This window comes from Electrophorus electricus, chromosome 12 (assembly GCF_041902795.1).
Source record: "Electrophorus electricus isolate QZ-2024a chromosome 12, ASM4190279v1, whole genome shotgun sequence".
In the NCBI taxonomy this organism is placed as follows: domain Eukaryota; kingdom Metazoa; phylum Chordata; class Actinopteri; order Gymnotiformes; family Gymnotidae; genus Electrophorus; species Electrophorus electricus.
In genome coordinates, this window is record NC_137508.1 from 27837750 (window position 1) to 27851445 (window position 13696).

At 45.8% G+C, this 13696-nt stretch overlaps 3 protein-coding genes across 7 annotated transcripts; 1 reads left to right on the forward strand and 2 right to left on the reverse strand.

The window, feature by feature from the left end:
- Positions 1-56: 56 nt before the first annotated feature.
- Positions 57-3619, reverse strand: trmo (tRNA methyltransferase O). Of its 3 annotated transcripts, XM_027022759.3 has the most exons (6): positions 3441-3619; positions 3213-3346; positions 2955-3129; positions 2196-2353; positions 1054-1575; positions 57-623 (listed from the first exon to the last, which is right to left on the reverse strand). In XM_027022759.3, exons 1-6 carry the CDS (start codon positions 3527-3529, stop codon positions 376-378), a joined length of 1326 nt encoding a protein of 441 aa, XP_026878560.2. In that variant the 5' UTR covers positions 3530-3619; the 3' UTR covers positions 57-375. The 3 variants fall into 3 exon arrangements, with proteins under 3 accessions (XP_026878560.2, XP_081581467.1, XP_026878563.2); XM_081725341.1 differs by lacking the exons at positions 2955-3129; positions 3213-3346; XM_027022762.3 differs by lacking the exon at positions 2196-2353 and having other exon boundaries at positions 2955-3346.
- A 292-nt stretch (positions 3620-3911) lies between these two features.
- Positions 3912-6297, reverse strand: hemgn (hemogen). 3 transcript variants are annotated; one of them, XM_081725344.1, is made up of 4 exons: positions 6092-6297; positions 5364-5454; positions 4483-4879; positions 3912-4361 (listed from the first exon to the last, which is right to left on the reverse strand). In XM_081725344.1, exons 1-3 carry the CDS (start codon positions 6144-6146, stop codon positions 4489-4491), a joined length of 537 nt encoding a protein of 178 aa, XP_081581470.1. In that variant the 5' UTR covers positions 6147-6297; the 3' UTR covers positions 3912-4361; positions 4483-4488. The 3 variants fall into 3 exon arrangements, with proteins under 3 accessions (XP_081581470.1, XP_081581468.1, XP_081581469.1); XM_081725342.1 differs by having other exon boundaries at positions 4539-4879; positions 6092-6293; XM_081725343.1 differs by having other exon boundaries at positions 4539-4879; positions 5376-5454; positions 6092-6289.
- A 2748-nt stretch (positions 6298-9045) lies between these two features.
- Positions 9046-13305, forward strand: anp32b (acidic (leucine-rich) nuclear phosphoprotein 32 family, member B). The gene is made up of 7 exons (XM_027022764.3): positions 9046-9267; positions 11443-11592; positions 11692-11814; positions 11929-12121; positions 12214-12326; positions 12452-12518; positions 13176-13305. Exons 1-7 carry the CDS (start codon positions 9214-9216, stop codon positions 13253-13255), a joined length of 780 nt encoding a protein of 259 aa, XP_026878565.2. The 5' UTR covers positions 9046-9213; the 3' UTR covers positions 13256-13305.
- The last annotated feature ends 391 nt before the right edge of the window (positions 13306-13696 follow it).

The following is a 13696-nucleotide window of genomic DNA, read 5'->3' on the forward strand; positions in this document are numbered from 1 at the left end:
GGGTAGGACACCCCCATAGCACCACATTCTTCTCAGACACAAATTAAACAAAATGGTACAAAAATCTTTTGGAGTTTTTATTCAAATCTTTACAGACAGTCCAACATCTCAGAATGTTAGCCCTTCACCATGTTTACAAAGACATCCACATTTATCACTGATAAATATGGATAAATATTTCTGAAAAATATTGCCTGGATTTTTTCCTCCTCTCCAGCGTTAGACCTTCAGAGTAATTACTACACTAATTGTGGAACACCATTTGTCGAACTCGGAAGAAAGACTGTTAACAGGCTGTAATTCTCCACCTGCTGCCTGTGCAGTGTGTGACTGCTCAGCACAGTTGCTGGGTTCCAGATAGTGCTATTGCAAGTGTTACTGTGGTGGCGCTGGCGTTACTGCAGCATCGAGGGTCACGCACGCAGGCCGGACACGCAGGACCTCCGCAAAGCCGTCGCCAAACCAGCAGGTGATGTCGGCTGTGTCCAGGGTGAAGAAGAAGAGGCGATCCGGACAGCGTGTGCGCCGGTACACAGAGCGTGGGTCAGCCGCTAACAGCGCCCGGATAGCGGCTGCTGCGTCCTCGGGGCCCCTGAGGAACTGGAACCTGGGCCGTCCTGTGTCTGTTGGAAGGAAGCGGGATGTCATGAGCCATGCAGGATTTTGTGTTTTTGAGGACACGATTCATCACTAGTGCTCGGTTTTTCTTCAGTCTAAACACAATTTCCAAAAAATTGCAAGAAGGGCTCAGATAATTAGCTCAGGTCGAAGAAATTTTTGTGTATAATTCCTTCTCTTATTTAAGCATTCTGAGGTCAAGTGTTTTGTCCCAATATTTGGTATTTGCAAACTCAAAGTGAACTCTGCCCTTTCTCAAATAATAGCACAAAGTGCACTTGGGCTACACAAATACAGACTGGTAAAGCAGGTTGCAAGCAAAGGTGCCCTCTAGTGGATAAAATGTGCAGTGTCATCACAGATAACCCTTTCACTCTGTGTGTGTGTGTGTGTGTGTGTGTGCGCGCATGTTTGTGTTTGTGTGTGTGTGGCTACCTGTGCTTTCAGGAGGTCCAAACTCCGCAAGCTCTTGCTCAGCTGCAGGGGTAAAGCGTACACCCAGCGAACCTACTGGGGGATCTCTGATCCAGGCTGCGATTCTTCCATAGGCCTCTGGGCCATAGGACACCCTGGAGGGCACATCTTGCCCAGGCTCAGAGCCCGTGATTACAGCTCTGTCAGCAGGCCTTCTCTCTGCGAACAACTCCCCCTGCTGGAGGTAGTCTTTCACTTCAGCTAGCATTTTGCTCAATTCACTGGCTCCAGTCACCTCTGACCCAGAGGCTGACCCAGACAGCTCCTTGGCTGAGATCTGTGACGAGGATACGTGTTCTCCTTCTCCAGGTTCTTCTTCAATGGTGTTGAAAGCATCCAAGGTCCCGGAGGAATCCATTTGCTGGAAACGAGGTTCCACGTTTAGCCTCGTTAGCGGAGAGTCGTATTCTGGGATATAAGGTTTGATATCCAACACAGGAGTCCCAGCAATTAGATCCACACCTGACAGGTGGAGCGTGTCACCTATTAAACAACAGAACGTAAATTTGAGTCTTGTTAGATACAGACAGAGGCAATGAACTGAGCCAAGGCGTATGAATGAGCCAACGCACAGTACTCCTGCAGCCGTGGAGATTCTAGGGTCAAAGCAGTGGAATGTTCTTTACAGTCACATGACCTAAACCCCACAAACCCAAAGTTCAGTTACTTAAGGTACTGGACTAGTAATCAGAAGGTTGCCAGTTCAAGTCCCACCACTGCCAAGTTGTAACTGTTGGGTCCCTGAGCAAGACCCTTAACCCTCAATTACTTAAGTTGTACTCAGTCATAAGTGGAAGTCACTTTAGCATCAGCTAAATGCCATAAATACAAATTTAATATCCAAAAGTGCAATAATAATTACTTAAGGACCGTCCTACATTTAACTATATTTTTATGAAACTTAATACATTTTTAATAGGATAATTTCTTATTGTCTGTTTCAATGTCCCATCCACCCACCGCTCTGACTAACCCTGTCTTCTGGTACTGTTACCCACAGACCACCATCTCAGACTACCTCTCAGACCACCGTGGGCGAGTTTGGAGTACAACCACCCGACTGAACCTCGGTACCCTGTGCCCACTGTGCTGGAAGCTCTGACCTGCAATGCCCTCCAGCCGGGCAAGGGTGAGTCCGAGGGCGTTGGGCCGGTGGGGGCTACGGGTGGAGTACACCCCCACCCTCTGCCCGTTGAGCCGCGGGGGCTTCACCTTGGCTTTGTAGCTCACGTGGCCGTTCTTATGAAAGAGGAAGATGAGCCTGAGAGGAGGAAGAATGAAACAACAAAAACAGCAGCGCTGAGGAACAGACACCTTCAGGAACACTGGCTTCTGACATATTGTACATCACTAACGCTGCTTTTAGTAATAATCTGAAACATTTACATTTGGCTGATGCTTTTATGCAAAGCGACTTACAATTACGACTGAGTACAACCTGAGCAATTAAGGGTTAAGGGTCTTGCTCAGGGGCCCAACAGTGGCAGCTTGGCAGTGGTGGGGCTTGAACCAGCAACCTTCCAATTACAAGTCAAGTACCTTAAGTAACTGAACTTTGGGTTTGTGGGGTTTAGGTCATGTGACTGTAAAGAACATTCCACTGCTTTGACCCTAGAATCTCCACAGCTTAACTACTGAGGCGCCACGTACACCATCCATTAGAAACACTAGCTGCAGAGATACTGCACATCACATGACACAGAGGCTTTGAAATGGTACACGTGTGTACCTTTAGAAACAAGAACTTGTATGCCAGAATTAGGACAGTGTTCCTCCCTAGCATGGGCTGTGTGGGTGTGTACACGGTTTTGAGTGCTCCTAATCTAAATCGCCTCTTACAGTCACGGGATCATCATACACACCACACGTGGGAGTACTGGTCCAAGCCGGCGAGTGCGTGCTCCGGGTTATTGAAGACCGACGCCCGTAGCTGCAGACTCGCGCGAGACGACGTGCAGATTCCCGGCTGCCGTGGGGTGCCGCTCTTGTTCGCGAAACACGAGCTGATGTACCCGACGGGGACAGTCTGAACGTGACCTGAGCAGCGATGAAACGTTGACGTGAACCGCTAAGCCTGCTGCAGGAAACAGGAAACAGGGGAGACGTCCCCGCTTCCTCACCTCGTTCCAAAGACGCGCGCGCCCCGCCCGGATCTCGTGACGGCCGCGGCCCGGGGCTCCAACCATCCGCCAGTACCGACTGGAGGGACGCCATTTGTTTCCTGTGCGCGCGGACCGCGCTGTCCGCGTGCTGTCTACGGGAATAAAGAGTCATTCCGTAGCAGCGCGCTTGCCGGTCGCGAGGTATTCCCGATCAGGGACGCGCCCCGCGGATCTTTGCATACATACCTGATGTTCCTGATCTCCTTCCTCATTACTGACACTTGCTGTTTGAGGCTTTGGATGCATTCAGAACAAGGACAGGCTGTTTGGGCCATCTTAGCGAGGGTCGGCGTTTGTTTGGAGAAACGCTGCCTTTGTTCTCCACTAAGCAGAAACTGTCACACCGCAGCCACCCGCCCTCCTGAAACACGTGGTGCTGATAATAGAAATGTGTTGGACAACCAAAGCCTTGCGCTTGGTCCTTTACTGCTTTATGGCGTTTACTCTCTGTTCACTAAAATTTCGTCCTTTCTACCACTACAGTAAAGTTTGTTCTGAATGGCATTCAGTATAGGGCGCCTTCGAACAGGGAGTCATTTATTTTCTCCTTCGTCACATGTTCACTATTATATTTTAACAGCGGGGAATGCAGAAGCGCTGTGTATCCGTCCAGTGCCGTCGCCATGTGTCAATAACTATCTCTGCAAACGGAAGAAGTAAAAATTCGTTGCTTGTACCTTTATTTAAAATTGTTCATCTTGCGAAAAAGAAAACGTACTAATGCTAAAGAAAACGATATTACATTGCCATCGACAAAACAATGCACGAATAAATATACATTTGTTCTGGTTTGAGATCACAAGTAAAAACCTCAGGTGAAAAAAAGCCTTTTGGTCTTGCATATACAAACTTGAAAATTAAGGTTTTAAGCACCGAAATATGATGTATTCCCGTTAATACAAAATAAATTGGTCAAAAACAACAACAACAACAACAACAAAAAAGGCATGGCGTTTGTGATTGGTGGAGAGCTCCCAGGACGTGACGTCTAGAGCACGTTTCCAGGTAGATAGGTGTGCTGAGTGGGAGCTGGGGGCGGGGTTAACGCTGGCTCACTAAACGCGTTGTTCCGTTCGGCCTCACCGACGTCGGGATCTCCGCAGGCACCTGGACAGAACAATGCAGTGATCTGGAGTGTGTGATGCAATGAGGATTAACTCCTGCAGTTATTTAAAAAATTTAAAATTAGGATTCTGCATGTGTGCAAAATTGGCCACTCAGTCTCAACTGTATATTATGCATTCTGGAAAAGGTCAATCTTATGAAAATGGGTCCTTTTAAAACCTTGATCTATGACCAGTTTCTCTGGTTTGTCTTCCTCCTCGTCTGGCCCCAGGTCTTCGATTAAAACTTCCTCTATCGCCCCCCCAGGGGCAGGAGCAGGGGCAGACAGAGGCACAGGTGGCTGTGGGGTCAGTGCTGGGGCAGAGACAGACACAGATGCTGTGTGAGGGGCAGGACCAGGGACCAGCTCTTCTGCTTGGACGGGTGTCTCTGGCTGGCAGGCTGCCTGGAGCTCGGCCTGGTCCGGAGGGGGTTCGGCAGCGAGGGCGGTTTTCCTCGGTCTGCCCTTCTTTCCTGGAGTGTCGCTGGGCTCTCTCCTCGCTCTCTTCCTGCTCTGTGCTCTGGGAGTTTTGGGGAAAAACACTCAGAGGTCATTCCTTCAAAACAGAGGAGTATTTGAACTTCAGTCAGAGCCACTTTGTTTACATTAGATTCATACAGTATATTTACAGTATACATACACATTTTTTAAAAAGTAGAATAAATAAATTAATTCGTTCATCTGTTCATATATAACGGGTATTAACCTTCAGCTTAGCATTACAGTTAATTGGAGGAATGCACACATCTGTCCTGACAACAGACGGCCTCTGTAACCCACAGGGGTTGGCGCTGGAATGTAGAGCCTGAATATCTAGTTTTTTCTTCCCGAGGACACACGAGAGAGAGACATGTCCTCTCTGTACTCATCTACACTTTCTGTCAGCACCCAGAATAGAGCAAAGACAGCTAATACCATTAATATGTTTGTAAAGAATACATATGGCGTTCGTTCGCGTGGTGGTACTGCTGCCCCACACCACACTCTATGAGCACCGACTTTACCCATAAACCCACTGGGTAGTCGCTTTCTCTTCAGCCTCAGCCTTCCTCTTCCTCAGCAGATCTCGGTCCCGAAGCCGCCGGCCAATCCCAACTGCCATAAAAACATATCCCACAATGTTTTGCACACGGGTCACTGTTTAACAATAGTTTGTTTTTTTAACATAGATGACAGCTGTTGAAAGCAACAAGCTATGCTAAGTTTTTAGATTGATAGTTTTGACAAGTGAGTCAGTTCAATCCAAATAAAGGTTGCTGGAAGTTCAGCTGTTTGCACTTTATAAGGCAAAAGCCTCACTGGTAAGACATAACCTGACCAAAGGTCTGTGACAGCTTTGCTGTGTTTACTGTCACATGTACTGTAACAGTGACTACAGCAGAGTTTTGACAGAAATGCTATATAGACAACAGTCTTGATACTAAGGAATGAAAGCTTGCATCATGTATGTCACCCTGCACAGATCAAATAGAAACGTTGTGTAAATATCACTTTGCTGTACCAAACTTACAATTCAAGGTCTGATTGTGTAAAAATCTGATCCTTTACAAATCAGAGATACAATTCTCAAAACTACTCCAGTGCTGCATTCATTCATTAACAGTTTCCGTTTTACTTATTGGGAATGAATGAATGTTAAAATCTTCTGGAAGGAGCATTAAACCAAAATGACTGACATGTCCGGTTCTCACTAAGTTTAGTTTAGCATTTTTACGCGGTTGAATGGTCATACCTTCATCAGGAGCTGTCACTTCCACTGGGTTCTCCTTCTCAAGTGTCACCTCCATTTTCTTGTTCTATCAAATGAATATAGTGCATAGGAAGAAGGACAGAACAAAAAAGTGACTATTTGTGGTTCCCTCCCCCCGGGGGAATAATTATCTGGCCAAACATTAACAGAGAACTGGGAGAGTTCTTGCAACGTCGCGCTTATCTTTATTTGCAAAGGTGGGGGATCTGGCAGAGCGAACATATGCAGAAAATGCTCTGGTCATGCTGTTGGCACCGACAGGATTGGTCGTCATGTGTACGCTGTGTCATCTTTTGAATTTTAAAAATGGCTAATTAAAATCCTCTACACCTGGTCTAGACCAAACAATCACAATCATAGAAACCACATGAAGTCAAACTTCTGGATGAGACTGTTCACTAGACATTATTTAGAGTGTAGTCAATCAGACTTTGGCTAGAATTGCCTTTTAAGATGACATATTATTTCCTATACATTTTTAAAATCTTACATGCAGCTATATGTGACTAAATACAGTGTGCTTTTCCAACAGTGATGTGTTTATGGTGCATGTGGTGCATTTTGCAGGCCGTTCTCTGCAGGGAGGCACGGGTGGTTTGTGGCGGGTGGTGAGAAAGATACAGACGCCTCAAGTCTTATCCCAGCACACAAGTTTGGTCTTGAACCCACCATGCTGAACGCCTCTTTAAAGCATGAGGGAAATGCTTGCGTTAAACCTCGTAGTGTCTACTGTATACCTTAAACAACAACACACCATCACTTGCAACAGGTTGTTCAGTTGCACAGCAGTTGCAGAAACACTTTGTTCTGTGGAAGATGGGGACTGCTTGCGATTCAGCTCAATTGAGCTCATGTTTGGGGGAGTGAGAAGTGTAGCTGCAGCTCCTGTCTCGAATGCTCAGGGTTGTGCGCCTCTTCCCCGGGGCTCCAGATGACAGGCGTTCTGCTCTTATCGGCCCCGTTTCTTCACTGGGCGTGGTCTCAATCTTCACCACACACATGGAGGCTGACTGACCAGGAGGGCAGCTGTCATAGAGCAAGACAAACTTCCTCCTCTCTGCATCCCTCTTCTTTCACTCAGGAATTGTGGTTCTTGTGATGGCTAATACCCAGTCAAGTGCTTTTCAAAGATCAGTTACAAAGCAAAAATACAGCACGAAGCACAAAAGCATAGACGACCATGAATCTACAAACAGAAACCAGATGAAGAGGGGACTCGACCTGTTTGGCTTCCCCTGGAAAAAAAAAAAATGTGTGCAGTGAGTTGACACTCATGTTTTCCCATATGCCAAGTTTATTCCTAATCTGTAGCACACAGAAACAGATGCAGTCACTATGCATTGCTGTGACTGCAAAGTTAATATTATTGACCTCTTTAAAACACACACACACAAAGTCCTCCTTTATCCAGTAAAATGATTTATGTGAAAGAAGAACAAAGACATATGACTGAATCATATATCATAAAGCAAAATATGCCAGGTAAACCTTACCTTTACTGAATAAACAGTTGTCAACAGATATATGTTTATGGAGATATGTTTTATATAATGTTCTTCTGATTTATTTATTATTTTCCTCTCAGACAGTTTTTTTTAATTTTTATTAATTAATGTTGATGGCGCTATACGTAAAGCAAACAGCAGAACTGGTAGCGTGACACTAGTGGCAAATACACCCTTATACTGTATATGCTGCGTTGTGAACACAATTGAGGCACAATTCATAGTGCCCCCTGCTGGTTAAAGACCTTTATAGCCCTTCAGCTTTCTCTTAATAGGTACGGCACACATACGTCACAAAAGAGATTAACAATCTTATTTCTGGGACACACAAAAAACTCATTAAGGCTCTAGAACATATAGTACAAATATTGAAAAAATATTAAATATTGAAAAAAGTATTTGTTTTGCTTTTTATTATTATATTATATTAACAACCAACTACTAAACTGGCAAAATACAAGTTTTGAATTATATCATTATTGTATCATCACCTGTGCATACCCATCACGTTTACTACTCATATTCAGTACTGTGTACTCCTGCCAGTGTGACATTACTGTGGCACTGTCTAAGTACGCAGCAGGCAGACAGCAGAGGTGTACAGGCTAGAGTGATTCAGACCTCAAGGGCTCCAATGTGTATGCAGGAGGCAGGCTAGAAGCCCCCACCTCACACACACTTATACAATGGACACTTCACTGCAGTGCAAATAACACACCTCCCCTCTGTTTCAGGCCCCAAAGAGCATCTGTGTCAGGGTCTTCTGGTGATGCTTGCACTTTCACAGCTCAACAAACTATTTCTGCTACCTTTATTATTTGGAATGTAACCAGTCAATGCAGCTTGTGACTGCACAAAACACATTTTAATTGTAAAATGACAAAATAACTGGAATCAAGGATTGTTGCTCACAAGAACCGGTCTTATGTTTTTCTTTAATAAACATGTTATAAGAACATTCAATGAACGGGTAGTAGGTCAGTTGACACTGAGGACGAAAACACTGCATGCACGCATGTGAGTGCCAAACGAGTGCCAGTACAAATGTATTTAAATCTGGTGCTTCATTTAAAATGGCCGAACAAAAGAAAAAAAAAAACACACACACACACACACATTATATAGATATATTTAACTTCTTTGTATAAAAATGTATACTGATAGGCTAAGTAACTACAAAACACCAGTATAAATTCACATGGAAAAACACCAAATGAATGAATATACAAAGGTCTGCTTTCATGCACATTCAAAGTAACTGCCAGATAGATTTTTGGTTCACAAAATCAAATAATTGTCTGAAATAAAAAATGCACCACTAAATATTTTTCGACCATGACGCCGCTCGTGTTTTTGCGACTGCATTGGCCGTTTAGCTGCGGTGCCCGTTTCTGACCAGAGATGGCGATATTGAGTATATATTTGTTTCAGCGCTGTTTCCCTCCATGGTTTCTCCTCTCCCTGACTAAGTTGGCGTTTGGTTCAGATCATTATACAGTCCCATATTCTCCCTCCATTAGGGCATCTCTCTGCCTTTTGGGCCACGCAGAAATCCCACCGAACCCCAAAGAGGGAAGAGTCCAACTTCCAAAGGGCGCCATGGACATGAAAAAGAGGATCCATTTGGAGCTACGAAACAGGACACCCTCTGATGTGAGTAGCTTTTCAGCCAAACCTTAGTTTTCTGCCATGCTAGCTCGCCACTTTCTGCTTCCCACTGACCTGTGCAGTTAATGGCAACCACATGGGTTCTCCGTGTGCCGCTAACTCGCTCCCGGCCCGGAGCTCCAACACCACCGCGAGCTTGTTTTCATACCAAGGGCACCAGACTACAAAAAGCTTTTATTCAATCGTTAGTTTTGGCAAGCTGGCTCTTTCGCCCAGCGCGACTGCAGCAATTTAACTGTTTTTCGCAGCTCCCACGGTCGACGTTGTGGTTACACATTATTCGGCAGGGTCACACTCGGATATTTACCAACTTTTTCGCCGGTGTCGTCGTGCCGTTTTGCTGCCCAGAGCGGCTCGGTTTCCCCCTCACACCGGTAGCCATGTTTGTAGCTAGCCTAGCCTAGCCAGCGTCGTTGCTAAATGGAGCGCCTTTATTACAAAGCGCCTCAAACCCGCCAGCGGCGACCCGAGCTTCACACCCGCCCACACACCCGAGCCACCCGCTGGTTTTGCTCCTGTCTGGCCCAACATTGCACCGTCCGCTCCGGTTTTTATTTATGTTATTATGTCCATCTTGGCGACCGTTGACACCGTCTGTAGCGCGGCGACTGTCTCGCGCTCGGCTAGCTCGCTAACCGACGCGTTTCATAGCTCGAGAGGCGGCCGACTGTTTCGATTTAAAGGGACCGGTTTATAATTTACGGTGCATCGATTCCTACTGAAATCGATACGCTCGAAGAGCAGTAGTTGGAAAACGCAGCTGGAATAGCGGTGGCGTTTAAACTAATCTAGGGCTCATTTCCTAAGTTTGTCCTGAGGAGATCACGGCTAAGCTAACCGGTCCGCGAGGTTCGTTCCCGCCATTACGCCACACGTTAGCTAGCCAGGATACACGTCGAAGACACGGTCCGTGTACTCGATATTCGACAGATTATCAGATTTAGTGTCTCTTTAAGTGCACGTTTGCTGTGATTTTTGTCCCGTTCCAGTTTGTTTCGGTTACGTTTATGTCGTAAACACGACGAAGTGGCGCCACGGCGCGAACGACCATGTCGGCGTAGCCACATCTGCTAGCGCTTCGCCGTGATCCGGCGGAAATGTCGCCACATTTGCTTAAAAGCATGCAAACCATGCCTCGGACACAAAACTACACCTTACACACACACACTGTAGGATGCATCTTACACGCCACACTGAAATTTAGCCATCAACTCCCATTAACGTCCAAATCTCTGCGCGTTGCGTCTGAGGAATCGCCATGTTGTCACTCTGGTGCTCTGAAGAAGGAAACTCTCCATCTTTGAAGGAAAGGAAACTCTCCATCTTTGTCTCACTAATTTCCGCTTTGAACGTTCTCTTCGTCTCTCTCGAGGAAAAAAAACCATGTCGTTGCAACAACGCGCTACCGATGTATAGTCTCCACGTGCGCTTTAACGACGCTCCACGTGCAATGGACCGTTTAAGGCGCACCGAGGACACGCACATGTTTGGGGTTTTGGCGAACAGCCTCTTGCTGTCGAGTGGTTATCAGGCTAATGGCGGCGGGGTGATAGTCTGCTGGTCTTAAAAGGGGCGACGGTTTGGTCGGACTCGCTGCGTTTGTCACTGGTGACTGCTGCGAAGGGCGACGGCATGGTTGCAGTATGCACGGTGTAGCGCTCCGTCTCTGCCGGGGCTGCAGCTGCGTCTTAAATCTTACACTGGGAACAGGTTTGTTTTTTTGTGGATTTGCTGGACGACAGATGTTGGTTTAGAAACTCTTAGGTGAATGTTTTCAAACTGAACACATTCTCAACCGAGTCATCAAAGTTAATGCTACACAGTGGAAGATGTTTCACAACATCCACACCAGTGTAATTACAGACATTGAAGCTTAATACCATCATAAACGCAAGCATATTTTTACCATATAAACTCCCGTTTTGGGGTTTTAATGTTTATAAAATACTTTGCCTCACTGCGCATGAGGCTGCATGGGGTGTGCTTCTGAAGTTAGGCCGAACAGCACCCCCACCTTCGCTATATGTGGCAATGATTAGAGTCCGGTATTAGTTTCTTATACGTTGGTTCCGCTGTCTTTCTCTGGGAATGGGACACTGCCAGCCAGTCTGCTGTATGTGAATAAAGAGTAACTTGCGCTTTAATGTGTGTGTGTTTTAGGTACGGGAACTTGTTCTTGATAACTGCAGATCAAATGAGGGGAAAATCGAGGGTCTTACTGGAGAGTTCATCAATCTTGAATTTCTCAGTTTGATAAATGTGGGTTTAATCTCAGTGTCCAATCTCCCTAAGCTTGGAAAACTTAAAAAGGTCAGTTACTTTAAAAAACAAACATTTTTATACTTCATTTTACAGATCATGAGACTGCATAATATTGGCTGTTTTCTGAAAGTTTATTAATTATTTCAGCTGGAGCTCAGTGACAACAGAATCTCTGGGGGCCTCGATGTTTTAGCGGAGAAATTGCCCAATCTCACACATCTAAACCTGAGCGGCAACAAACTGAAGGACATCAGTACGCTGGAGCCTTTGGTTGGTGGTGGTTTTTTAATGTTACATTTATACCAATTCACTCAGTCATTATAACTACAAGTAATATGAAAACTCTGTTAATAAAGTCCTTGCTCTCATCTGTGACCTCTGCAGAAAAAACTTGACCACTTGAAAAGTCTCGATCTCTTCAACTGTGAAGTGACGAATCTGAATGATTACCGGGAGAGTGTCTTCAAGTTGCTCCCTCAGCTCACCTACCTGGATGGGTATGACGTAGAAGATCGCGAGGCATCCGATTCTGACGGAGAAGCTGACGGAGAAGGAGTGGACGACGATGATGATGAGGGTGAGCTTGGTTCAGTAGTTTACATTGGTTTCAGTAAAATGTTTTTTTGGGGGGGGTCATGCTAATGTACCATTGCTTTTGACGAGGTGCAGAGGGTGAAGAGGAGGAAGAAGAGGAAGACTTTGATGAGGAAGATGATGATGATGAGGAAGAGGATGAGGTAGAAGGAGAGGAAGATGATGATGACATCAGTGGAGAGGATGAGGTAAGGACTCGTGTTACTGTTTCGCCGGTACAACTGGGACAGGGGTAACTTCATAGATACTAGGGCTGTTTCCCTAGAGTCTTGTAAGAGCTTGACAAATTTAACAATGCACGTGTGTGACACAGGAGGAAGACTTTGGCCAGGATGGAGAAGTAGATGATGAAGATGACGATGATGATGACGACGATGAAGGTATATTTAACCTATTAAACCATTAGGGCTTGGTTCCCAGAACGTTAAGATTGAGATTAAGATCAAATAGGGATCAAAATTAATTTGCAGTGGTTATTCACTCTTGGCACTGCAGTGCAGGACTGGGCATAATCCATAATTTGGATTTACACTTATTATACACTGCAGGTATATTCTTAATCTGCCCTGACAGAAAGGATCTGTGAGACACTAGAGGTCGATTGTGTTTTAGTTTGCCAGATGCAGCTGTAGGTCACATTGCTCGTGCACCACTACGGTTTTAATGTTTTTATTTCTGCCCCGTTTTCTCTCTATTGAGGGTAAACTCGGGTATGTCTGCAGCACTGCGTTCATTTTTCGTCTCTGTGGTAATTGGTCGGTGCGTCCTACAGAACATACTGCATCAGTTTTTTCTATATTTTGCTGTATGGTCATGTCGTTATGATTAGACGGGCGGGAGGCAGTATGTCCCCTTTCTCTGCCCTCCGTGGGCTCTGCTGGCTTTATTGTTGTGCAGTAATGACACTTTTTGTTTGGCACTTCCATTTTCTGTGGCTAAAACTGGTGTTGCATGTGCGCGCGCACACACACACACCGGATTTTGCCACAGGTATCTCGCACAAGCTGTTGACTCTTAACTGAGTGTTTGTTTCACAGAAGAAGAAACCACAAAGGGTGAGAAGAGAAAGCGAGAAGCGGACGATGAAGACGACGATGATGATGAGGACGACGAATAAGAGCCAATGAGCCAATCAGCTACCAACCCTTCCCTCCCCAACCCACCACCTTCACCCTGCACCCCACTCAACTGCCCCACCAACCTCCACCTGCAACCGCCTAGCCCCTCTCCAAAACTCTCCCCCAGTTCTGAGCTCCCTATGGGGGCAAGACTGTACCAGGTGGGTGGGGCGTGTGGAGCTGCACCCGTGGAGCCGAGCGAGAGCTCTCTTCATTGGTGGCTCACCCAGAAGTCCAGAAGTTCTGTCAAGCCACGCCTCTTACCCACCCCTTACCCCTCCCCCCGTGTGTCTAGAGACCCGTGTGAGGACTTTGGGGACTGGTATCTAGTTTTGGGTCTGTGCTTTTAATATTGTGTTGGAGAATTATTTTTTTCTTCTTTTATTTTTGCTTTTGAGGTTTTGTTTTTTTTTTCTTGTCCTTTTTTTTTTTAAATCTTT